Here is a 25364-nt window from a genome sequence, read left to right as displayed (position 1 = left end):
ATGAAATAAGTACAAACTAATAAGTGAGAAGGAGCGATAAGTTATAAGTGTTAAAAATGTTAAAAATGTAGCAGCATGTCCTACAGAACTAAGTGACAGTATGGCACAGTGGAGTGTAGCAGCATTTCGTACTGAAGTAAGTTACAGTAAACCACAGTGAAATGTAGCAGCATGTCCTAAGCACAGTAAGTGTAGCAGCAGATAGTTACAGTACCATTAATAAATAAATAAAGTGATGTAGCGGTGATATAAATAGACAGTGTAAAGTGTAGCAGCAGATGGTCTATTCTGATGTTTCTTCACTACTTTATTGTCTGCTATAACAGACTGACGTGAAGTAGGTTACTCCTTCACCTCTTTACCTGAGCTGGTGATTCATCACTAACAACAGTGCATTGAGCATTTACGCAGGTTTGGAGACATACGGCACATTTTTTCTCCCAGTGGTATCATTTCCTCGCCTCCTCCAGACGTCCAACACACAGATACTAGCAGGGGCTGTGATTGAGAGCAGGTGACACGTCAGCCCATGACTCACCCCCCCCAAGTCACATTCGCCAACGACGTAATGCAATCTGTCTGGAAACTCACACTCACCAGAATACATTCCTTAACCTCGGGGTGTGTGAGTAATGAGGCATGAATGCACCGTACAATGTGTGTTTCACCACTTCGACAGCAAATCTTTGTTCATTTCCTGTCACTTTAGGAAATTATCTGGAGAGAGCGGACCAAGGCAACACTTTAATGGAGCCAAACAGGATTCCTGCAGTCAAATTCTAATGACTCAGCTGCACGGCATTTCTTCTACGTTTGAGCCCAGATTAGCAAATTACAACAAATTTGGTGTAAACTGTACTCAGAGAATCTCGTTTGCTGCCAAGAGCTCTTAACTCTCAACATCCAAATTAATTCAGGACTGTCAGAGTCTCCTGGGAAATAACCAGCATGTGTTCAGTCGAGTTGTATGAAAAAAACAACAGCTTTAAATAATGATGCCTTCAACTGAAAGTGAATAATTGCGAGTAACTTCATTTAAACCCTGCTGACCTTCACTGGAAACTGAGCTTTTTATTGAATCTACTTGTTGCTGTGGCTCCACTGATGAAGAGGTCAGTTTGATTAAACGACTGCGGTTGAGCTTCTCTCTTCTTTTAAACTTCTTTAAAAAGTGACTTTAAAACATGGATGGATCATGAAAAGACGGGCCCCTGGGCACAGACACGTAAGAGGCCCCCCCAGCCTGAGCTGGACACCCAAACTCAGGGGTCGTCCATATGAACGTGGGTGTTTTTGAACCCGCGTGTTCCTCTGCACAGTTTCATCCACGCGTAACTGCAGTTGTCGGGTCCTGAGTCCGGTTTCAGCAGTTGTGTCTGGACAGGAAAACCAAGGAAACCGCAATTTCTTGTTGACATAGTTTGTTGCTGCTCACCGTGCAACAGTAAGTTGTATCCATGGAAACTTGTGGAGCACTCTAGATGTGACCAGCTGACGGAGGTGGATTTTGCGGTTTCATATGGACAGAGATATTTTTTAACCAGGAGCCATAAAAGTTAATTTTCCATAACCTGTGTTCGTGTGGACCAGGCTTCAGTCATTTTGCACCTCCTTGCGGTAATTTTGAGGTTGTTTTGCATCTGTTCTTTATGGTTTCGTCATCTTTTTGTGGTTAATGCTCGTTTTTAGTCGTTTTGCATCTTTCTTGTTTTCATGTTGGTTTTTTTTACAATAGTTTTGCATCTGTTTTTAGTCGTTTTGTGTGCTTCATGTTGTTTGTAGTCTTTATGTGTAAGTCTTTGATTGATCTGCGTCTCTTCGCGCTCATTTTTAATCTCTGTAGTCATTTTATGGACATTTGTAGTTGTTTTTTGTGTGTTTCTGGTCATTTAGCAACTATTTGTGATTCGTACTTGCATTTCAGGTTTTTAGTAGAACATGTTAACATGCTTTAATGTTAAAAAAAACACTTTTTTTCCCTCATCCTCTCTGTCTGAACAAACCTGTATTCACCTCTCTCTGAAACGCTCCGTTTTAGCGCCTGTCTCTTTAAGACCCCCTTCTGAAAAAGCCCACTCTCTCAGTGTCTCTGCACCGTCATTGCTGCCGGGGAATGACTGTTACATCACTATATTTCACTATATCACTATATACTATATTTGTGACATCACAACAGAACAGAAGTCCTGAAGACTCATTTAAAGGCACAGTTTCTGAATACGTGTCTGTGCATTTCTCTTTTTGATACTTTCACAGTGTTCACATCGCACCTGGACCTGATGTTTAATCAAATATGGGACCTTTAATGAAAGCCTCTTACCTTTAACATGATATGTTTCTGATATATATCACAATTTCCTCTGGCATCTTCCTCTTGTGTCTGCTCCAGCTCTAAAAGCCTCCACACCTCTCCTCACACAGGTGCCGCTGATAACAGCTGATGAGTGAAGGACACCGCCCCCAAAGTGTGACATCAGTGCTGACCCTGCCTCCTACTGCCTGTGCCTAAACCACATCTAAAAGACATTCATCAAAATAAACATTAAAGTCACATCATAACAGGTTGTTATATCCGTCTCTGTTGATCGTATCGTCTGATCTTTCCTCACTTGGCACAGAATTGTAGAAGTTCCCGTTCCCTGTTCCTCCGAGCTCTTCAAGGACTTCCTCCCTGTTGGCTCGGCTTCTGTGACAACTGGACAGACGCTGCAGGCCTCTCCATTTGACCTCACAGCCTATAAACCCCACACATGGGTGCCTATCTTCCCTTCATGATGTATACAGGGCATAAAGCACTGATTGATTTCAGGCATAAAGCACTTTTAAATACAATGCAACACTTAAAGTGTTATTCCTGCGCAAAATCATCCCTTGGTCTTTTTCAGCACTTATATACATCAAATAAGCCATTGAGACAGTTTTTCGTGTATAAACTATTTCACGGAGAAATCCGGTAGAGTAAGAGTGGCTCTAACTGATTAGCTTGGGGCAGTATGCTGAAGGAACTTAAACATCTTTTTTAACCACTAATGCTGCTCAAAATAACAGCAAACCTCTGCAGCAGCATGAGAAGAGTCCCTACACAGAAAACAAAGCAGCAACAGCGTAGTTAGTGAACCCAGAGTTTATTAAAAGAGTGTTTTAAAGACTTACCTACTGGCCCCTGTACCAGCTCCTCTCATAGTAAAGTCCATTCAAGTGGATTACCAAAGTCAATCCCAAAGGAAGGAGCCCATTGGTGCTTTGTTTTATGTGTAGGGACTCTTCTCACGCTGCTGCAGAGGTTTGCTGTTATTTTGAGCAGTATTAGTGGTTAAAAAAGATGTTTGAATGCCTTCACCGTACTGCCCCGAGCTAATCAGTGTTAGCCACGTCTGCTGTTAGCGACTCTCTCGGATTTCTCCATTAATAGTTCATATATGGAAAAATACTGTCTTGACGGCTTATTTGATGTATGTAAAAGAGACCATGGGATACACACTTTAACTTTAATTCAATACATTGTACCCTGTCCATCCTGGAAAACTTTAGTGAAATTGTTTCTTGCTTTAACCCCAATAAATCTTTGTAATCTTTTGAAATGATTTTGCCACTAAAGGCTTTTTAATAATTCATTTATCTTTAAGAGTGCCTGGATTGTCTTAATGCATAAACTGTAACAAAGTAACAAAGACACTGTTTCTGAAAGAGATGCTTGTCAAATAAAAATACACTTTATATAGATGCAGAAAGAGAGATGGAGCCTAAAACAAAAAACAAAATATAGAGGGACAAACAAACAAAATAATCCGCCTGACTCAAAACCACAAGGGCTAAATGACAAATGTGCTTTGGTTTAAGTTTAACTGACCCTTTAAAATGGTCCAACAGGAAATGTATTGAGTGAATGAGACAACAGAGTCAACTAAGGACTTAAATATGCAGAAGAAAGAGTGTGGAAGCTGCAGGGTCTCGAGTGACACCCCCCCCCCCCCCCCCTTTCTTCTTCTTCTGCGGTCGCTCAGTCAGTCAGAGTAATGTCGTCTAATTACTTTAACAGCCTCCACCAGCAGGATCCAGCTGAGTCTGAGTCCCCCGGCCACTGAGCGGGATGACGTGAAATCTTAAATATTCACTGAGGAGTTTCAAACCCCATCCTTCCTCCTCCTCCTGGGACCAAACAAGACTCGCTCTCCCTACATCCCCGCAAACAAGGTCAAACATATTTCAGGAAGAGTCATGGGAAAAGCTCAAACAAATAACAGCACCACATGGCTGCGGCTTTTTTATTCTTCATCTGGAGTTGATCGTGTGATAAGATTTCAACGGCGTATAAAGAATTCTCTGTTGCAGCCAGTCAACACTTTAACACGGAGTCATAAATGATGATCAAAAGCAGGAAGTCACAGGAATGTATATCACTTCTTGACGGCTATATTTCTCAGTTTATGAGGGAGGACGAGGCGCCTGGAGTGAGAGGAGGCGGCCATATTTCCACATTAGCACCTGTCAGGACTGACTAAACTCATTTTAAAGTCCATATATTACCTTTTTTTGCCTTTTTTTCCATATTATACATTTAAAATTGACTTAGAAAAGTCCGCTTACTGGTTTTCCTCTCAAGTTGTGTAACTTTCTGGCGTGTTACCCGACTATTTTATTGATATAAAACTGTTTTCAGGGTCAAAAATGAACTTTAAAACTCAATATTCTTCAATTTAAACTGTTGTTCTGCTTCCCACAAGAACGCTCTTTTATTTATATGTGATTAAAACGTTTAATGAGCAGGTACAAGGTCATTCAGTTCGCATTGTAACCCTACATCCAAACCAGCACTGCTGAACAAACTGAAACAAATATTACCGCTGCACCTTTTTATGTAGAGCACTTTGTATATATTATACTTGTATATGTGTATATTATTGACTATGTTTGCTGTCAGTGGTGTTGTTACTGTCTGTCTATTTATTGTTATTGTTAATTTATCTGACTTTATGTGCACGGCACATGATGAACGTCTGTAAGGATTAATAAATATCTATCTAGAAACAAAAATAACAAACGCCAAAATCACTTTTCAACCAGCCCGTCCTAAACTACATCATCCTGTCAGCTGTTCCCTCCTCCTCCTCGTCCTCCGACATGGCACAGCCTCCGTATAAACACAATCAGGGCAGATCCGTACAGAGGTTGTGCACTGTAAATATTTATGCAGATTTTGTAAGTAATAGTAAGGGAAAGTCTGCGTGGGACGACCCTACAGAAAACCTTTGGGGAACAGGATCAGGGTTTGATTATTTTATTTCTTTTTTTAAGAAAAAGGTCATGGAGACAGTTAAAGATAATATTAAGGTTTTTTATTAAAGGTCCCATCTTCTGCTCATATTCAGGTTCATGTATTTGTATTTTGGGTTTCTACTAGACCATGTTTACATGCTTTAATGTTCAATAAACACAGCCGGATACTCATGCTGCTTTGCGCACAATTTCATTTTGCCCTATTCGCAGAATGGATTCCAATCCGATTTCCAGGGAGGTACAAAAAAACAATGACGATCACGATGACAACGCCCTGAATATGGTATATTTGTGACATCACAACTGTACAGAAGTCCTGACGGCTCGTTTAAAGGCAAAGTTATGTGTGATTTGAGACACACAACGATACCCTGGTTAAATGTATGCACTACATATCAGAAATGAGTCTACTACATGTGAGGGTACTAATGATTTGAGACACAGCATTAATTGTGCATTATGAAATGTATTGTGCATGTTTATAGAGACAAATACGCCATTTATTTAATAATGTGTACACCACTTTTGTTTTATGGCATTTATTATGAGCATGTACTCAGTAAAGGCTGTTTGAAGCTGAAAAGAAAACAATATATATATGCTTTTTGCAACAGTTAACTTTCAACAAATAAGTTCACACACAGCATGTAGTGGGAGGAGAAGAAGGGCAGTTTTATAAAAGGTAAAAAAAAGTAGAAATACGTTTGCCAAGCGCAGGTCGTCTCAACATCCAAACTTTGCTTCTGTCTAGCAGTCATTAAAAAAAGTGTTTAACTTAAATGTTTACATATATATATATTTAGTATATTTTATTTAGTCTTTGATGTGCAAAATAAAATATAAAATAAAGAAAAGTCATACACACACATCTCTGCAGAATTTATACAAACATTTCAATGTGCGAAATGCTGACGACAGTTTTGTAAATACTGAATTAAATTTACGCCGCGGGTGAACTGGTAATATTGCAGTGTTCATGTGCAAGGCTGAGGTTTAGAAGTTATTCTTTCCCCTTGCCGGGTTGATATTTGCAGGTGGTGCAGGTGGTGATAGTGGCGGACGGTCAGTCGTCGTTGTTGCAGTCTGTACACAGAATCTGGTCGCGGTCGGGGAAGAAGCCGGAGCCCACCAGCGACACAGAGCAGCGCGAACACTTAAAGCAAGGCTGGTGCCACTGCCGGTCCTCAAAAGAAACGTACTTCCCATCTCCGAACCCTGACAGACACAAATACATCACATGAGCAACTGATGAAGGAATGTTTTAATAACAGCCTTGCAGCATAAATGAATTCAAGATAACATCAGCAGTCGGCAGAAACAATAAGAAAGCTGTTCGACTGGCTGGTATTCTGGTTCATAGCTGCGGTTAAAGGCGTCCAATTCCAGCTCTCATTTTAACTCTGGCATGTAAATCCTTGTTTGCCAATACCAGGAAGAGATAAAGATAATACGTTGGACCTGTTTTGCTGCATTTTCTTTAATTGTCTTGTTCCTCTGAACGAGTTTTTATGCAAAGCAGCTTTTGTTAGTCAGACAATTACACAATTCTGGTGAAATCTGTGGTTTGTTTTCTGCGCGCTTATCAACACATAGTGTCTTTAAAGCCTCTTTAGAGCTTCATAGAGTTTCAGCTCATTGTTTTAGCTGCCTAGTCTGCAGCTTTACTGGTTTGGATCACTGTCATGGCTCTCACAAGCGCCTTTTCAGCTAGGAACCTTTCGAGAAACTTGCTGCGTTTCGACCAAAGAGACCAGAGTCTTGGGGCGCTTTCACACCAGCCTTATTCTGTCGGTTGAATCAAACTTGAGCGCGTTTCCTCATTTACTACGGCCCGTTTGTGCATACTCAGGTGTGCACCAGAAGTGGACCAAATAAGTGGAACATGACCTGGTAGAAGAGGTGGTCTCGGTCCGTGGACAACCATAGACTGTATGACAAATACGGACATAGCCTCTCAGTCGAGGTCCGTTCTCTCAACTTGATCCAATTGTCCTCGTCTACGGGAGTCGCCATCTTTTCAGACTTCGACTCCGTTTTCTCTTACCAATGAAAAGGCATGTATGTGACGTTGGGGGGGAGGGACATACGTCCATTTGGCTGACGTTTACCTCCGGGGAGAAGTGAGGGCCAGAGGCTAACTGTCACTCAAGAGGCCACGCCCCTAATTATTCATAAACTTTAACCTCCAATAAAATAAAAACTAGCCTGGTACAAAAAATCCACCCCCCTCAGTGTTGTCATGGAGATATGACCTAAACATACAGACTAGAATGTTTTTTTGTACCAGGCCTTAAACAGGTTTAATGATGCTGTGAAAACGGTCTGTTTAACATGGTGGTCAATGAGAAACTGCTCTATTATGAAACCTGCCCCTAGTGGACACTCGGAGAACTGGGCACTTCCTTATTGGATCAACCAGGAAGTCGCTGTGGTGGGGCTTGGGACTAACGCCAAAATCAACCCCCGCAGTCGTTTCTCCATTGTTACATAACTTGTGGTGGGTGCGTTGTCTTCTGTCACTCTGATTACATTCTCAGCATTCGGACCAATCGGTGCTTTTTCTCCTTTTTCGTCCCAAAACCTTTATCGAGCCGAAGTGCAGCTAAAATTTGGTTCCCTTTGATTTCGGACCAGATCAAATGAAAAGGTATGAAAGCTAACCAGACCAGCTTGAAAAAACCCCCCCAAAACTATTAATTTTCGCATCTGGTGTGCACCAGGGAAGTGGACTAGAAACGGACTATCAGGTGTGCAAGTGCCTTGATCAGAGAGGAGTACTTTCTGAAGGTTCAGGGGCTTCAGGGTGGGGTTTTGCAGTCATGGTTGATCAAACACACACAGCTCACGCATCACTTCATTCATAAAATGAGGACGTACTATAGTATCCATTTAGGACCATTTTAGGAGGAGTGGAAAAAGGATATATGAAGAAAGGGGATTTAAAACCTGTCTACACCTGTTTGTTGAAGATAATTGTTTTGACATGAGTGTTATTGATCGTCCAGACAGACAGGAATCACTAGACAGGATTAATCTGGGCGGGCGTTGTAAAGTCACGACCTGTTGTTTTAACCAACAGACAACAGTGCTCCTGTTCTTTCCACTCACCTGTTATGGCTGTGTTGCAGCCGGCGCACTTTTTGGCGTACAGGGTGCTGAAACACTTGACGCAGTACGGACTCTCCCCCTGCGAGGTGAAGGGTTGGCCAGCCAGCGGCGCTTTGCAGCCCGTGCAGACGAAACACTCTTTGTGCCACACCTCGTCCTTGTAGGTCACGCCTCCTTTAGTCAGAGCCTGGAGCACACGACCACAAACTGTGTCAGTAAGATGTGACAGTTTAAGACACGTGTTGTGTTTTAGAGAGACAAAGGTGTTACTGCTGTAATGTTTCTGAGGGTTTTAAAAAAAAATAAGGTTTCAGGTGGTGTCTAATCACTGCTCATGTTACAGCTCTACTCCATGTTTATCCTGTAATCTGACACATGAGTGTTTGGTCCGGTAGAGTCGCTAACAGCCGGACGTGGCTAACACTGATTAGCTCGGGGCAGTACGGATCAGCTTCACTGATCAGATAACAGCTTCTACACCTGTTCTGTCATATATCTTTCTCTTTCTATAGTTTTTTTTTAGTTGAATGCCATCGACATAATTGATTAAGTCATTTAAGAAGCAAAAACACCAGCGGTTATATCTTTCCAAGACTGATTCTCTCGACATTGGTTCTTAATTGTGAAGGTTTGCTGATGTAAACTGAATATCTGTTATTATTGCAGATGATGGTTGGATAACCGAGACATTTGAAGATGTCACCATGGGCTCAGGGGATGGATGGATTTAACTGATTAAATTGTGGTATTTCTGTGGGCCTCCCCTCAAAAACTCAGAAAAAATGACCTCCACCCCGCTCCTCAGTTTACCTCCTTAGTTCAGCTCAATTCCTGGATGCCGGCTGGATCATGATTATGTTATTTGATCCCATAAACATTCAGAAATCGAGGCCAAGATTTTAAGCCTATATTGCTCTTTGACGTTACTTTAAACTACATCAAACACATAAAAAAGAAACTGTCCTAAGGCATTAATTAGTTTCTGGCTGCCCTGAAAGCTCTGGACTAAATGACGAACTGGAAAAGTTCTGGACAGATTAACCCTGATCCCGGTTCACCATTTTGCAGTGGCTGCACTGAGGAGCGACCCTGCCCTCGTAGCACGGGACACAGTAGTAGTTGTTGTTGTCTGGGATGAAGGCCTCGGCACCGATCGGCTTGTCGCAGCCGTGACACACAAAACAGTCCTCGTGAAACGTGGAGCCGCCGTACTCCAGCATCTTTGATCCTGTCAGAGGAAAAGAAAAGAAAAGGGAGCAGATGAGAGTGGAACTTGAGATGCTTGTGATTGTTTGTTGATGTCTGTCCCTGACATTTGCAAACCCCTGTGTGTCACTTCGTTGATCTCTGAGCGGAACTGAAATATGATCTGTTCACGCAGCAAACGCAGAGAAGACCAGAGGAGATGATTCAGTGCGACAGCTAAACCTGTTCGTACAGCCCTCCTGCGCCGTACAATGACTCCACTGCACTGATGAGCTGTAACAACGCTCCAGCCGGAATCAGAGTTACAACAAAGAAACTCATGCTTCACTGCAGAGGTTTATAAAAGTTAGGAGCCAGTCATGCCTCTGAGTTCCTTTAATCACTGGCCTTGTTTGACGACTTTTGGGACTTGAACTGCGGCCCAAAGGCATGACGGTGTTTTCTACTTGAACTTAGCTGCACTTTTAAGAAGACGTTGGAGAGGGCAGCGACTTTTAAAGGCATTCCAGTCCCGAGCAGAAACTGAAGAAAATGATTGCTGAGCTCAGAAAAGAACTTAGTGAGTTATGATATCCCACAGCACCCACAGGCCCCGGGTAATTTTCAGTCATCCGACACCACCGCTGCTGCACTCGTGTCGTCACAGCCGGCCGGAGAAGGAAAAAAAAAACCCCGCTGGGAGATATTTTCAGCAGAGCAAGGAAGCAATCATCCTGTCACATCTAAGCTGTCACACCCCGGATAACAAAAACTCATTAGCTCCTTTATCCCGGCGAAGACAGGGTGTGAACTTTCTGACTATTTGAGCGATTACTCAAAGATCTGTCCCTGAGGAGGTTTGTGAACCTGGCGCGTTGGCGCAGAAGGACGCTACCTGGCATGACCGTCTTGTCGCAGGACACACACTTGGAGGAATACTCTTTGCAGTAGCAGTCGCTGCACACCAGCGCGTCCTCCTGGCTGGTGAAGGGCTCGTCCGCCAGAGAGCGGTCGCAGAGGAAACAGCGGAAACAGTGCGCGTGGTAATGTCTGTTCTCGTAGAAGAGCTCCTGGAGGAAGAGGAGAGGCAAAGTGAGCCAACCAGTCAGAATTCAACTGGCCCTATAATAAAACAATTCAATGGTATTGAATAAAACATTGTTCAACTTCTATTTTGTCACATTTGTAAGGGGATAAAACCTTTCTGAAATACCATAGAGTCAATATCCTGTTTGTCAAATTAAGAGACATGCGATAACAATATGAATATGTGAAGGGAAGGAAGCCTAAGACACCTACACAGACGTCCTCCCCAGTATGAAATGTTATTATTCAATCAGGTAGAATAATACACATCTGGCAGACAACATGAAACGAACAAGATTAGCAAGAGAGCACGTAAAAGATCAGACAACCTGAGAAAAAATGTTTTTATAAAATAAGTAAAACATAATAAAATGAATGATGTTGTTGGGGACCGTCACTGGGCAGGCTGTTGTCATACATTCGTACACAACTAACCAACAAGTAGTGCGCAGTAATTCATGCATTGTCCACGTATTTATTTTGTGTGTACTCCACGTATTGAAAGCAGGAGACGTAGTATAAGACAGCTAATCTCAGCTTGAGGATGCAGGTTGCTGTGGACACATACAGGACTTCAATCCAGGTGAGTGGGGTTTGTTTCCTGTTGCCGTTCATGTCCTGGACATACTAAACCAAACCACGACCCTTTTTCTGAACCTAACCAAGTCGTTTCCATGCCTAACCCTAACCTTCACCTTTTGAAAGCTAAAACCGATCATGCTAATGTTAGCTTTGGTGCCTTAACCTTACCGAAAGCAAAGACACAGTTAACTTTCGTTCACTGTTTTGTAAGATATAGTAATTTTTGTGCTGAACTTTTTGTGCGATAACCTACAAACCTGTTGATGAGATATTTTTGCATTGAGATATTTTTAAAATGTAATATGTAATGAGGTTGATGGCTTTAAGTTGCTTTAAAGCTTTAGGGATGCACTAAATCAGTGCATCAGCATCTGTATCGGCCGATATTCACTGAAGATGCTGCTGCAGCTGCGGAGAAGAAGCCACTTTTTTAGAAGAAACAAGGGTATTTTCAAAAATACCCTTGTGGACTAGGCCAAAGTTAATAAAAACACTTTATGTGTTATTGTTCCTCACAGGGAGATTTTCTATTTGCTGCCCTCCATCTGCTTGAGTTCAAAGGTCATGTTCGACCACAGTCCCCTGTGTTTTGGACGTTTGCCAACATCAGAGTCTAAACCCTAAAGTTTCCTACTCTCCACGACACCCGCGGTGCTCCGAAACAGAAGCGGAGTCAACCGGAGAGTTGAGCAAGAGAGGAGTTTCTGTGCATTCTGTTTTCTTCATCGTTGTTTTCTTTATAAAATCAGACTAACCCACTTTTGTTCCAGTTCATCTGCAGTTCAGGCGAGCTCCGTGACAAACGACCCCATTGAACGGTGGTTGAAAAACTTATTTTTGAGGCGTGGAGTTTCACAGTAAAAGAAACAACGAAAGCAGAGGGACGAAGAAGGATGAAGGATGAATGCTGTTATGTCTTGTGCTGAGGAGGGACGGCCAAAGCAAGCAGGAACGTAATTTACTGCCACAGAGTCCATAATTCACAGGACACTGGTGGTTTCATGGCGCCTGTGGGTGTTTCCCTCAGGACAGTGTTTTTAATTTTCTCTTACTAAAGCTTTAAGTGACTTAAGGGGGATTAAAGACAATTCTCTGTTCTGGAAGTAGAGTTATGTTTTCCAGGAACGCCAGCTGGTTTGTAAAAGCAGATAGAAAATGAATCATGATGCAGTCAATTTCAAGACAAGTGCGATTACAGCTTTTAAATAAACGTAGTGTAAAAAGTACAATATTATCCTCTGAAGTGTAGTGGAAAGTAGAAGCAAAAAAAGACTGTACTTCATTACAGCAGTTAAGTAAATGTACTCAGTTACTTCCCACCCCTGTAGTACGGCTTACTTTGGCATTGTGGCTGATGATTTCTTTACATTCCTGGCAGGTGTTGGCGTGCAGGCGGTCGTAGCAGGGGATGCAGTGAGGGTTGTCCTCCACCTGGATGTATTTGCGTCCGCACAGGGACTCCTTGCAGTTTTTGCAGTCGAAGCGGTCACTCATGGTGTCTTTGTTCTGTCTGAGAGAATTCACAGGCACAGTTTAGTATTCGCTATCAGCAAGAAGACAGCGCAGGAAGGAGGTGGTGGTGGAGGAGGAGGAGTGCGATTAGTGAGACAGAGAGAGAGAAAGCAGGAAGAAGGGAGGCAGACAGTTTTTGGAGACACAGCTGGGATATTAAGACGGGAGAGACAAATATGGGAGTAAAAGAACAAACATTTCAAAGCGTTATAAAGAGCTGTTAAAGGCACTCAAACAACAGGTTAAAAATACCCTATAAACCTAAAAACACACTCAAGACACAAGGTGCAGGACATTAAATTGTACATTAACAGCTGTTATTAAAAAGGTGAGTTTTGAACAGTTAATGACTTTGGGACTTTGGATGATGTACCATGAAGAGCGTTATTTCAGTCTGGATGTGATGAAAGCATGGATCAATGTTTCAGAGATAGGTGTAAAAGCAAAGCTATGTAATAGAACTGGAAAAAGGTAGAAATTGAATTGGTTAATGAGATTTGCATCGTGTTTGAAATAAAAGCTGCTTGCTAAAATTGAGGAATTTCGGGCCAGTGGTGATTATATCTTATTTATCACAGTTTAGTTTGTAAAAGCTGGCGTGTTTTGGGATTTTTTTGTTGATGTAGATCTGAGATGTAGAGCTGGACTTCGTCGGCGTAGCGGTGGAAGTGACATCACGATGACGGATGATGTTAACAAAGCAGAGCATGTAGGGAAATGAACAAGAGAGGACCAAGTATTGAACCCTGGGGGACGCCTCGGGACAAAGAAGCAGTGGTGAAGGAGGTGTTTATTTTGGATTTTTGGATCTGTTTATTGATATTTTATATTTGCACTCTTTCCTACTTTGAACTGCTGCATAACAACACATCTTTATGTTATCTTAAGGAAGAATGGCGTGGTTGTTGGCATCAAAATCAGCAGTGGAGTTGGGGATTACGAACATGCTGAGATGACCCGAGTCTGAGAGGAGCAGGAGGTTGTTGTTGACTTTTAAAAAGCGCTGCATCCTATTTAGATTAACCTTCAAGAATGCAAGAAATGCAGATGGTTTACCAAAAGACATCACGCTGCAGTTAGAAGTTAAATATTGCTCAAAAATGTTCCACATCCAGAAAGCATTTCCTGCAAGTGGAGAAAGGACTGAATGAAAACTTGAACTCAGAGTTGATTTATTGTGAATCAGTCTTGTAATGATATAACCGCTTCTCCTGTTTCATCATTACTCACTAATAAGTGAAAGCTTGTGATGTTTGGCTCTCCCTCCCCCTCGCTCTTGTACGAAACCCCCTGGGGCAGTTTGGCATTGAGAAAGAACAACTAAACAATATTAATTGTCAGGAGCTGAACTGAAACAGCGGTCTCTATTTCAAAGGCTCTCTCTCTCTCTTTCTCTCTCTCTCTCTTTCTCTCTCTCTCTCGCTCTCTTGAGGCCTTTTTCATCTTTCTTTGGCCCGTGTTTAAAGGGAAATATCGACTCTCTTTTGTCCACAACTTTATCTCAAGCTCAGAACTTTCTCTTGTTATCAGTATCAAAATGACAAACGTGTGATACTGTTATGATGTTTTATCGGTGTAACTTTAGCGTTCAGATGCATGATTACTCAAGCTTCTCCCAAGGTCACTTTTACTTTTTCATCCCAGGTCGTTTACACTGAGCACTTTACAGATCTTTCTTCTTAACTGTATCGAGTGGTTTGATTCTTAACTACAAACAAATGCAATATCTCCTGGGATACTTTCATTTCCTCACTATTTCCTTCAAAAAAATTTTCTCACAACTTTAATTGGACCGTATTTTCTTATAATTGGCTTGTAATGGGGTTGATCGTGTCCAAATCTCAATTTGCCTCCTTATGGAGGTTTTCATGTCTTGCTTGCCTGAGTGCATGACACTAAACAAACCGTGTTAATCTCCAAAAGTTAACTCCAAGCATGTGTTTGCAATCATACTGAAGATAAATAGAGAATTTTCAACTCATCAATGACCTAACAAGAGGGAAAGTAGAGCATCTAAGAAGCAGACCATCAATCTAAAAGCATAAAAATGACTTAGTAAGTAATCATAATTTTCTTCTTATTATTATTAACACTTAGCTCTTTGCACATTAGTATTTTTGATTGAATAGAAGTATTAATCTTCAGCACCTTCATATTGGACCTTATTTACATCCGGACTACCAGTCAATAACCCAACTGACTGTCCTTCTGCTTATTCATGCATTTACTGTCATTGTTTAGTATGTTTATGTACCTCATGTTATTGTATTTTAATCTATCTATCTATCTATCTGTCTATCAATCTATCTATCTATCTATCTATCTATCTATCTATCTCCATACTCATACAGATTTAGGATATTTGGGACTCAAAGGAGATGCTTTTGGTTGTTTTTGCTGTAGATAATGTAATTGAAAGCCAAAGGCAATACATAAGAATGAGAAAACAACAAGAAGGTAAATGAAAACAACACTCAGCAAGTTTGGTTTCATCATAATTTGTAGGTCAAAAGATGTCACTGTGTGTAGTTTAGTTACATTTCTAAAGTTTGTTTAAAACTGTTTCAGCGTCTGTATTAAATCATGTAGTTACGTCATTGTAATACTGTTGAAAAATAGCTTTAGGTCACCAAAAAGTCACTTTTCATCCAAGTTTTAATCTGGATGATCTGGACAACTTTTGTCCTACAGTAGTCGGTTAAATGTCTGGAGCCTCTTTAAAAACAAGACGATGCACCTCTAGAGTAATTTTACTTTTAGCAGTAGCCTCCTTTCTTCATTTAAATAAATGACTGGATTGAGAGCTCGTGGAGAAAGAGGAAGGACAGGTGGAAATGCAGACGGGCACACTGACAATAACATCATGCCACTATTATTACTGAACACAGTGAGGCATTAGCAGGGTGTGTGACCCCGTGTTCTGCAGCAGCAAAGGGAAATGAGCGAGGAAATGAAGTGTGGGAGGTTAAAATACCCTCCTGGAGAGAACAGGGGGAGGCATGGCTCAGAGAGATATATACAGTGTGGATGAAGATTATGGATAAGTTTGGGTATATGTTCATGCTCAGGATCACAGCGTCTGGAACATTTACAGAGGCAGACACTTAAATATTTCGCTTGGAAACAGTAATTGTTTACAATTTTCTCCTCCTATTTTGGTCACAGAGCGGCTTTGACGTGTTTTTATAATGTCAGAAAAGAGGAGGTGGGTTCAACAAAGTGCAGCTGAGAAACCGCGCGGCTTTGAAATCTCCCTGAGGGATCGAGGAATGAGCAGAGACTCCTTCCCCCCCTCCCTTCGCCTGGAACACGTCACCGGCGCGGTTTTAAACGATGAGAGGGCCCAGAGCTCGGTGCAAACTAATGAAGGCCACTTGTTTTCTCAGAAACCCAATTTTTCGCGGTTTTGTTATGAAGCTGGTAAGAATTAAACGTCACTCATGATGACGGTCCCCCGCTCATTTACAGGTGACACGCTTCAACCTCCAAGTATTTGCATCTGGTCTGCTAAAGGAGTCATCGCTAAAGTGCAGTTTACATTCCTCGTGTCCGCTATCGAACATTTTGTTTCTAATAACCGATGATGCAGCAATTTCAGATAAACATAAAAAGGATAAACACAGCCTGCTCACGGTCATGTCCCAAGGCTGATGCCAGAAGAAGCAGAAACTCCCTCTCCTCCGCAGCTCGTTTCGGAGACTTTTTTCCTCCCTGTGCGATGTTAGCACAACACTAAGGACATCCCTCATGCATCCCTCCCTGCAGATACCAGCGCCGCTTCCTCTTGCAGGGCATGGAGCTGGGTCAACAAAACAAGGGGGACCAAACCAAACTGACAGAAAACATCATGCACATCCTACGTCTGTTTTCTGTCAGACTACAGTCCAACTTCCCTCCTAAAATGTCTAAAGAGGTTCGGGTTTCTATTCTCGTTCGTCCATGTCTACGATGAATGCGGTGATAGAACAATGGCTTTCCTTCCGGACATAGTCTTCCCAGTTTTGAGCTTTGTGTTTCTCTTCCTGAGCCACAACATCTGCGAACACATTCTGTCGTCTCCAGCTGTTGTCTGTCCAGTAGAAACACAACAGCAGCTAATTAAAATCCATCGTGTTGAAACCAATGCTTTATGGTTCCTATAGGACAGTCCATTATAACTTTACAGTCAGCTGTAAAAATAGGCAAATATGGTAGGAACAGCCCGTTCTCATTCACGGGTTTGACACGGCCCTCGGGCACCAGGCTTTCAACTGTAAACCTGTATTAGACGCTCAGAGCACCAGAGTCCGGGTAAGGAGGCAGGTGCTTCACTGTAGTTACAGTACGTTACATACACTTGTTTTAACCACCCACGATCTTTTCATAACCCTTAACATTGTTACCTAAACCTAACCTCGTAGTTTTATGTAAGTTCACAAGGTAAATAATGTGTTCCCTGTGTTTAAAACAGTGACCAAGAGCGTCATACTCTACATGTGAAAGGGCGGAGCATTGACAAGTGACGCAAAAAGGTCCCGACAAGTTGCAATGATAACGTGAAGGTAAGACCCGTAGAACAGGCATGTGAGAAACAGAGTTACGCATGGTGCAGCATTAGCTTAGCTTAGCTGAAGACTGAATGTTATATCTTGTGTTTAATCGATACACAAACTCACACGTTGTTTCTGTATTTCTGTTCATGAATGGAGCAAACAAACTATATCAAATGTGTTCATTTTCAGCCGAGCTAATGGTAGTGGTATCGATGGTCTCATCTAAATCTCAAGAAAGCATAGTTCAAAAGCAGATTTGGGAATTTCATAGATTTTGCACACTTGATACTTTAATTATATACTGTATATGCGTGTGCAGTGTAAATAAAGTTTTTGAAATTGCACATCTTTAAATGAACTGTTCAGACCACAAATAAATGATGTCAGTGCCTTGAATTCAGTGGGATTTATACTACAAAATGAGGTTTTCAGCGTCTCATAAGATTCAAATTTTAGGACCTATCATTTTCTTCCGTGCGCCTCCCTTTAAGGTCACATTTGACTGCAAATAAACATCTGTTACTGTGTGAATCTGTTTGTCCTCACACCCTCCAGACTGTCTGACATTCACAGTCTGACTCACGCTGTCTGCTGCTTAAGGAGGCGTTCAATTTACTTTACAGGTGTCCTCTCGGATCACTTGTCGCCCCTGTCCTCCTCAACACGAGACATTAAACCAAACACTCATCTATCCTGTCTAAGCACTCTGTCTCTCTCTCTGTCTGTCTGTCTCTCTCTCTGTCTCTCTCTCTCTCTGTCTCTCTCTCTCTCTCTCCCTAGTAGCACGGCTGCTGAAACATTTAAGCACCACATTTCACCTTGATGGGTGGACATGTTGAATTCTTCTACTGATACACTGTCTGTCCCAGTGAGAGATTTACAGGAGTCACTTGGCTCTGAACGCTTTGTAGTGGCCGCCAAATGGCAACTGTCTCCTACAGGATCCTCCCAGGCCTCCTGTCTCATGTCCCTTCATGGTTCGCTGCTGCTGTTTCACTCCTCAACAACCTGGACTGTTTCTCGCGACCGGAGCCAGAAACTCGGCGTGAGAGCTGCCGTTGCTTGCTGGGTGTTAGTGTTTATTTTTTCCCCCGTGGAGGAATTTAGACTTCACGTCTGAGGTTTACAAACCAGATAATTCCATGATGAAAACTGCTGTCACACGTAATAAAATCCAGTGGAACAAAATATGTAGGTTAGTGTTAAATATGTCAGAGCCACAAATTGTTATAGTGCATGCATTATACTAAAACAGCCTCAATGCCTTTTTAAGGGCATATGTTGCACATCTTTTTGCCTGTTTCAAGAGACTTTTTATATATAATGGAATTTACAATAACTGTTTTCTACTTTAATGTAACATGTACTACAGATCTGAGACTGTCCGGGCAGGTAAAACAAGAAAACTGGCAAACAAAGTGAGTTTAAAGTAGTGTAGCTCTATGGATGCAAACGTCAGTCAATCATTTGGTCCCAAGCTTCGACCTCAAGGGGCTGGAAAATGAAGCTAACACCCACGTGACAGAAACTGCAGTTCCTAAAGTGGCTCCAAAAGCGAGTCAGTCCCATAGACTGTATGAAAAAATGAATGTAGCCTCTCTATCAAGGTCCGTTCTCTCAACTTGATCCAATCATACTCGACTACGGGAGTCGCCATCTTGTCAGACTTCGCCTCATTTCCTCTTACCAAAAAAGGGCATGTATGTGACGTTGGGGGGAGGGAGATACGTCCATCTGGCTGACGTTTACCTCCGAGGAGAAGTGAGGGTCAGGGGCTAGCTGTCACTCAAGAGGCCGCGCCCCTAATTATTCATAAACTTTAACCAAAAAATAACAACTAGCCTGTTACAAAATACCCCCCCCCCCCCCCAGTGTTGTCATGGAGATGTGAACTAAACATACAGACTAGAATAATTTTTTTGCCAGGCCTTAAACAGGTTTAATGATGCTGTGAAAACGGCCTGTTTAACATGGGGGTCAATGAGAGGCTTTGCAGGTATGTTGTCAGTGGTTTGTTGAAACTTCTGTTGTTGTTTTTTTGTTTACAAATTGGGAGATATCATTGTATTACTGCAAATTCTCATTGGGTGCGTTCCAATACCCACATTACCATACTAGTACCTATTAGGTACGCAGAAAAAGATTTACAACGTCACAATACATAATATGTCAAATGCAGTGTGCCAAAAACACATGATGTCCTACCGCATCCATAACTAAGCAGGCCAGCGTCATTTTCTGATTATTCAGACCCACAATATTGAGGATACGTCACATGGACTGAGCCGCAAAGAGGCAGATGACAGCCTAATGACTACAAACTATGATCCATATATGAGCAAAAGGGTCAGAGTATATCCCAATTTACTGCATGCAACAGTAAAAAGAAAAAAGTATGCAATTATGAACCCCACTCACGACTCTGAGGCTGAAATTTTTTCAGAGTCGGCTGCTCGTAAACTCTAAGTGCAACCTTACGGGGTGACTGCTAGCGTGACTGTAGACTTCACTTACAATCAGTGCTTTCTCTTTTGCCGTAACGCTCATTAAATAACCCGAAACTGTGTGTGCAAAGTTGGCTTTTAATTACCACCCCACGTTTACGTTTACCGCTGAAATGGATTAGGGTACTTTAACAGGCCTCTGAGGCTCAGAACAGTCCTCATATTGTGCGACTCCATTGGTTGCATAACGTGGATTTGGGGAGGTGAATGAGAATATTGACAGCAGCACAATACTGCGTAGAAAAGGGGAAACAACAGAGGACCCTGCAGCGTTGGAGGGAAAGTGACACCCTCATGGTTTCAGCTATAAACTGTTACAAAAAGAAAACAAGGCTGGACTCTCTTATGGCAGTCAGATGACTGTGCTGCCTTTCATCCTGGGTACAAAGACGCGTTGTGGTGCGGCTTCCTGCAGATCACAAGGCTAATTTCAGCTGCACGCACACAAACATGAACACACATTGTACATTTTGTTGCTGATTAAAGAGCATCATCAGCATAAAATGCCTCTTCTTGCTGTTTTAAAACAATGACGTATTCTGAGAGTTGGCAGAACATTATTTTGGTTGCTTGAACTTAACAAATCCTCCTTATAAGGTCAAATTAGCTGTGTTGCTTTTATATGATCGTGTACTTTATGATGTATTCATTGACTCTAAATCACGCCCAAGCCATAACATGATCAGTATCAGTGGGTATTAATGACACATAACCCGACACATTAGGGAATAAAGCACCTTGAAAGACAGAATACGTGTCTGGTTTTGTTTTATGAGCCTCCAGCTGGCTGTGTGTTTATCCAGTGAGACAATGTGGGCCGCAGCTGCAGTCTCACCTCCGCTGCTGTCGACAGAACTGACAAACAGATCTCCGTTAGACAACAAGCAAACAAGTCGCCACCGTGCTAATCACACAGAGGCCTGACGCAGGGGGTCGTTGAGGGGGTCGCAGGAGGATTACTGAGGTACGAAACAGGGGAAAAAATAAACTTGTGGAACTTTTCTCGGTTTTCTTTTTCATTACTGTAGAGTTTTACTCCCTTCTGACCTCTACAATGCTTTACTTTATTTTGCAAAAGTCCACTTTAATATTGGTTTCCGAGCTTGCAGCCACACGTCAAACTCTTTCCACAGTGAAGAGATGTGGTTAAAAGCTAAAATGCAGGATTTATTTTTTTTGTGTCAAACTACTGAATATGAGGTCTAGAGGAAAATGTCACGCTCAATTGTTTTTAAATTGTATGTTTGACTGAAGTAAAAAGAAAGATCTATTTTTGCATGATTAATCAATTGTAACTGATTCATTCTGGCTCGCCGGATGTACAGCGCTGGGATAAAGACATTCAGTCCCCTTCTGCTCCCTCTGGTCACTGTCGGTGTGTCCTTGGTAAGGATCACAAAAAAGTTTGTGGTTTGGCAAAATTTTTATGCATTTTTTTCAAGTTATACAAGTTTCATTGACCGTTTTTATAGCATCGCCCCATCAAGGAGGTTTTAGTACTATTTTTATCCTGGTTCCAGTGTTTTTAAATACTATTATTTATTCTCTTATTCATTTTAATTTCACTGTATGTAAATGCTCTTTTTACAAACATGTGACTAATAAAACTTTAGACTTGAATTAGTACATCCAGGACATGAACGGCAACGGGAGACAAACTCAGATGGTCTGTAGCACGCACAAAATAAATATGTGGAAAACGCACAAATTACATTACATTTTTTTTCATTGTTATAAGTATGAATAATGCACGAGAACAGCCTGCAGAATGATGACTGTGGAGATAAGTCTGGTGTGTACCATCTGAACAGTCTCTGTTTCCCTGATAACTCGTACTAAATTAAGTTGTTTCCAGTATGTCTAGTTTAAAGATTCAGTTACTACAAACCTGTGACAGGGAAGGGGTGAAAAGTCAACATTACCTGGTGTTACAAGCAAAAACGTTTTAGGAATCACTGACCTAAAGGACACAACAAACACAGCAGGGCTCTTTACTTCTCTATTTTATGCCTCCTTGACCCGGAAATTGATCTTAGCTGAGGGGACAGGAGGCCGGATAAACAGGTGAGTCCTCGTTGGAGGACTTTTCGGCACAAGTGATGCCTCAAAGAGGCGTGACAATATACAAACCGCGGTGACGGTGCCACACGTCACATTTAATCGACAATGCTTTGAATATTTGGCTCCTAATTTTGTCAAATCCCTGTTGCCCTGACTCCTCCCTCCTCGTGTCTCTTCCTGGAAAGGATTGGAGGACGTACAAAATGAGAAATGAGACGAGCAGTTAGATTCTGCATCCATGCAAACGGCTCTGTGAGGCTGTACCTTGAGCTAAATGCTAACGTCTGCCTGCTAAAATGCTTACTGTGTTCACCATCTTGGTTGAGCGTGTAACATTTAGCACAGTACACAGCTGTTGGCTGATTGCCACTGGTTTGGACACATTTTGACCGCTAGAGGGAAAGTCCGGGATCTTTAGCGTTCATCCTCAGGGGACGATGACAACGTTTTTTATAACAATGCATCCAATAGGAGTTGATTTTTCAGTCACACAAAGATAGAATTTGACTCTGGCTTGTATCTAACTGCTCGTCAGACTTCAGATGTCTAAACTCGCCTGAATATCATGGATATCAGTCCACAGTTATCTTAAAATAGTCTGAAATGTCGACTAATCGAGCAGAAAAATGACTGTAAGACTGGTCTAACACTAAAGACCAGTCTTTGTGAAACTTGACAGCCTGACTTTTCCATCCAGAGCCCAGCGGGTAAAAATACATGTGAACATCTAAATGTTTCTGTGAATGACGCACAGAATAAAATGCAGATTAAAAAGATTGTAATCAAGCGTGGCCGTAGAATGAAGTACCTTTACTGAAGTTACTTTTGGAAGCGTAGTTGTTGCACTTGGATTAACCTTGCAGGCAAACGCCGACCGATGCAAATAAACAGTCGACCTGATCTCAAAAATACCGACAACTATCATCCAAAACAAACACACAAGTAAACTTAAGTTCCCATCAGCTGCCAGCGGCTGGGTGTTAATGGTGACAGATGTTTGCTTTCTGACAGACTGGGCCTGCTGTCTTTGCTCCGTGTTCACTGCCTGGGATTATTTGAGTCACTGTTATCAGGTAGAGAACGAGAAAAGGCAAAGGGCTACTGGTCAACGTCAAACTGAGACATTTGCAGAGTATACAGACTGGAGATGTCAAGATATGCAGAGTTTAAAAAGGACTCCAAACTCAAGTTGAACTCTGGACCAGTCTTTCCGAACGAACAGGACTATTGTGTAACTATTGTGTTGGTAGGCGCTGCGTGTGAATATAACTATTATGTAATCTTTCTGTCTATCTGGAGGCATGAGAGTGGTATCAATCTTCTCATCTCACTCTCAGCAAAGTTTTCAGCATGGAAGCGAATCGATGCAAAATGTCAAACTACTCCTTTAAAACTCTTCCCATGCTCTGCAGCAGGAAAGGGAAATGGAAAAGACAGCGATGTGACTGAGGCTGTGACTCACGATGAGACTCTGATTTATGACCTGCAATCGCTTCAGTGATCCCGTAAAATCATCTCCCTTTAAACACTCGTATTTTGTGTCTGGCTGCTCGTCTCCAGTGACTGTTGCAGAAGGCGCAACCTTCGCCCAACGCAAGAATCTCAGAGGAATGCGACTGTGGTCAAAACGTGGCAAAATCTTGTGGTTGAGAAGAAGAAGAAGAAGAAGAAAGAAGAAAGCAAACAAGAAAAGCATTTTTCTTCCGCCCTCTGTTTTCTAAAAAAAGCCAAATGTCAGGAATTCCTTTCTGTGCAAAAAAGAAAGAAATAGAAATGCACGCAAACACATTCACATGTTTCAATGGATGTATTAATTTCACCCAAAAGCCTCGAAGTGTGGTGATGGAAACTATGAGCGGTGGAGGGGGAGAGGTGGAGGGGGAGAGGTGACATCACTCTAACTCACTGCCTCGTAACATGCCTCCAATAAACGACTGCATATTAATTTCACTATCGAGAGATCTGTGCGTTTGTCAAGAATCATCAAAGCAAAAGGGATCGCTTCCCTTAAAGGTCTCCCTGTTCTTCGACTTGAAGGAACGGGGGCCGCAGCACTTATTCACAGTATCAGTTACTCACTTTGGAGCCCATTCAGGCCCCCGACCCCCGATAACATCCGGGGTTTCCTCAGTCTGAAGAAAGAACATCCTTTCTAGTTCGTCCTGGATGTGAAGGAGGTCAAATATCTGGCTTAAGTTCACCTTTATAATCTCTTTATCGATAACAAATCCACTACTAAAGCTTCATAGATCAATTATAAGTCGTTCATAAGAGCAACTTTCGGGTCGCCAAGTTATAAAAATCCCACTGGTGGCAGGTGTTTTGTCCTTTCTGATGTGTTCATCATGTACTTATAAAGATTGGTAGCCTAATATTAATAAATGATTAAAATCACGCGCTAAGGGAGCCAAAACGTGTGCTAAAGGGCCCTCTAGGAGCCAAAACGTGTGCTAAAGTGCCCTCTAGGAGCCAAAACCTGTGCTAAAGTGTCCTCTTTGAGACAAAAAGTGTGCTAAAGTTCCCTCTAGGAGCCAAAACGTGTGCTAAAGTGCCCTCTAGGAGCCAAAGTGTGCTTAAGTGCCCTCTAGGAGTCCGAACGCATGATAAAGTGCCCTCTAGGAGCCAAAATGCGTGCGAAAGTGCCCTCTAGGAGCCAAAACGTGTGCTAAAGTTCCCTCTAGGAGCCAAAACGAGTGCTAAAGTGTCCTCTTGGAGACGAAACGTGTGCTAAAGTGCCCTCTAGAAGCCAAAAAATGTGCTAAAGTGTCCTCTTGGAGACAAAAAGTGTGCTAAAGTTCCCTCTAGGAGCCAAAACGTGTGCTAAAGTTTCCTCTTGGAGCCAAAACATGTGCTAAAGTTCCCTCTAGGAGCCAAAATGTGTGCTAAAGTGCCCTCTAGGAGCCAAAACGTCTGCTAAAGTGCCCTAGGAGCCAAAACGTGTGCTAAAGTGTCCTCTAGGAGCCAAAATGTGTGCTAAAGTGCCCTCTAGGAGCCAAAACGTCTGCTAAAGTGCCCTAGGAGCCAAAACGTGTGCTAAAGTTCCCTCTAGGAGCCAAAATGTGTGCTAAAGTGCCCTCTAGGAGCCAAAACGTCTGCTAAAGTGCCCTAGGAGCCAAAACGTGTGCTAAAGTGTCCTCTAGGAGCCAAAATGTGTGCTAAAGTGCCCTCTAGGAGCCAAAACGTCTGCTAAAGTGCCCTAGGAGCCAAAACGTGTGCTAAAGTGCCCTCTAGGAGCCAAAATGCATGCGAAAGTGCCCTTTAAGATCCAAAACTATTGTTAAAGTGTCCTCTAGGAGACAAAACGAGTGCTAAGTGCTAAAGTGCCCTCTTCTTTCCTTTTCGCCCCTGCCCTTCAAAAAGTCTGTACACGCCACTGTATTTGAGTCTCTGCAGCACCTTTCTATAATAAATGTACAAACTAGTCAAAGGTAGTTTTCCTAACCTGGAAACCAAAAGTTATTCTCATGAACTGCAGTGAACTGATCTATAAAGTGTAATAAAGTATTAAATACCCATA

The 25364-nt window shown here is 42.2% G+C and overlaps 1 protein-coding gene across 2 annotated transcripts in view; it reads right to left on the bottom strand.

Annotated features, from left to right (window-relative positions):
* Positions 1 to 5817: 5817 nt before the first annotated feature.
* The window catches only part of LOC310955863 (four and a half LIM domains protein 3-like), a 19981-nt gene continuing 434 nt past the window's right edge, over positions 5818 to 25364 (bottom strand). Inside the window, exons 2-6 of one of the 2 annotated variants that reach the window (XM_083925936.1) lie at positions 12577 to 12737; positions 10466 to 10640; positions 9444 to 9613; positions 8386 to 8572; positions 5818 to 6492 (exon numbers count right to left, since the gene is read on the bottom strand). In XM_083925936.1, coding sequence (XP_083782062.1) covers positions 6341 to 6492; positions 8386 to 8572; positions 9444 to 9613; positions 10466 to 10640; positions 12577 to 12732 — 840 coding nt within the window. In that variant the 5' untranslated portion in view covers positions 12733 to 12737 and the 3' untranslated portion in view covers positions 5818 to 6340. Of the gene's footprint in view, positions 6493 to 8385; positions 8573 to 9443; positions 9614 to 10465; positions 10641 to 12576; positions 12749 to 25364 lie in introns of both variants that reach the window. The other variant, XM_083925935.1, reaches the window with a different exon arrangement.

This window comes from Echiichthys vipera, assembly GCF_963691815.1.
Source record: "Echiichthys vipera genome assembly, chromosome: 13".
Lineage (NCBI taxonomy): Eukaryota > Metazoa > Chordata > Actinopteri > Perciformes > Trachinidae > Echiichthys > Echiichthys vipera.
This window is presented reverse-complemented; position numbering and strand designations above follow the sequence as displayed.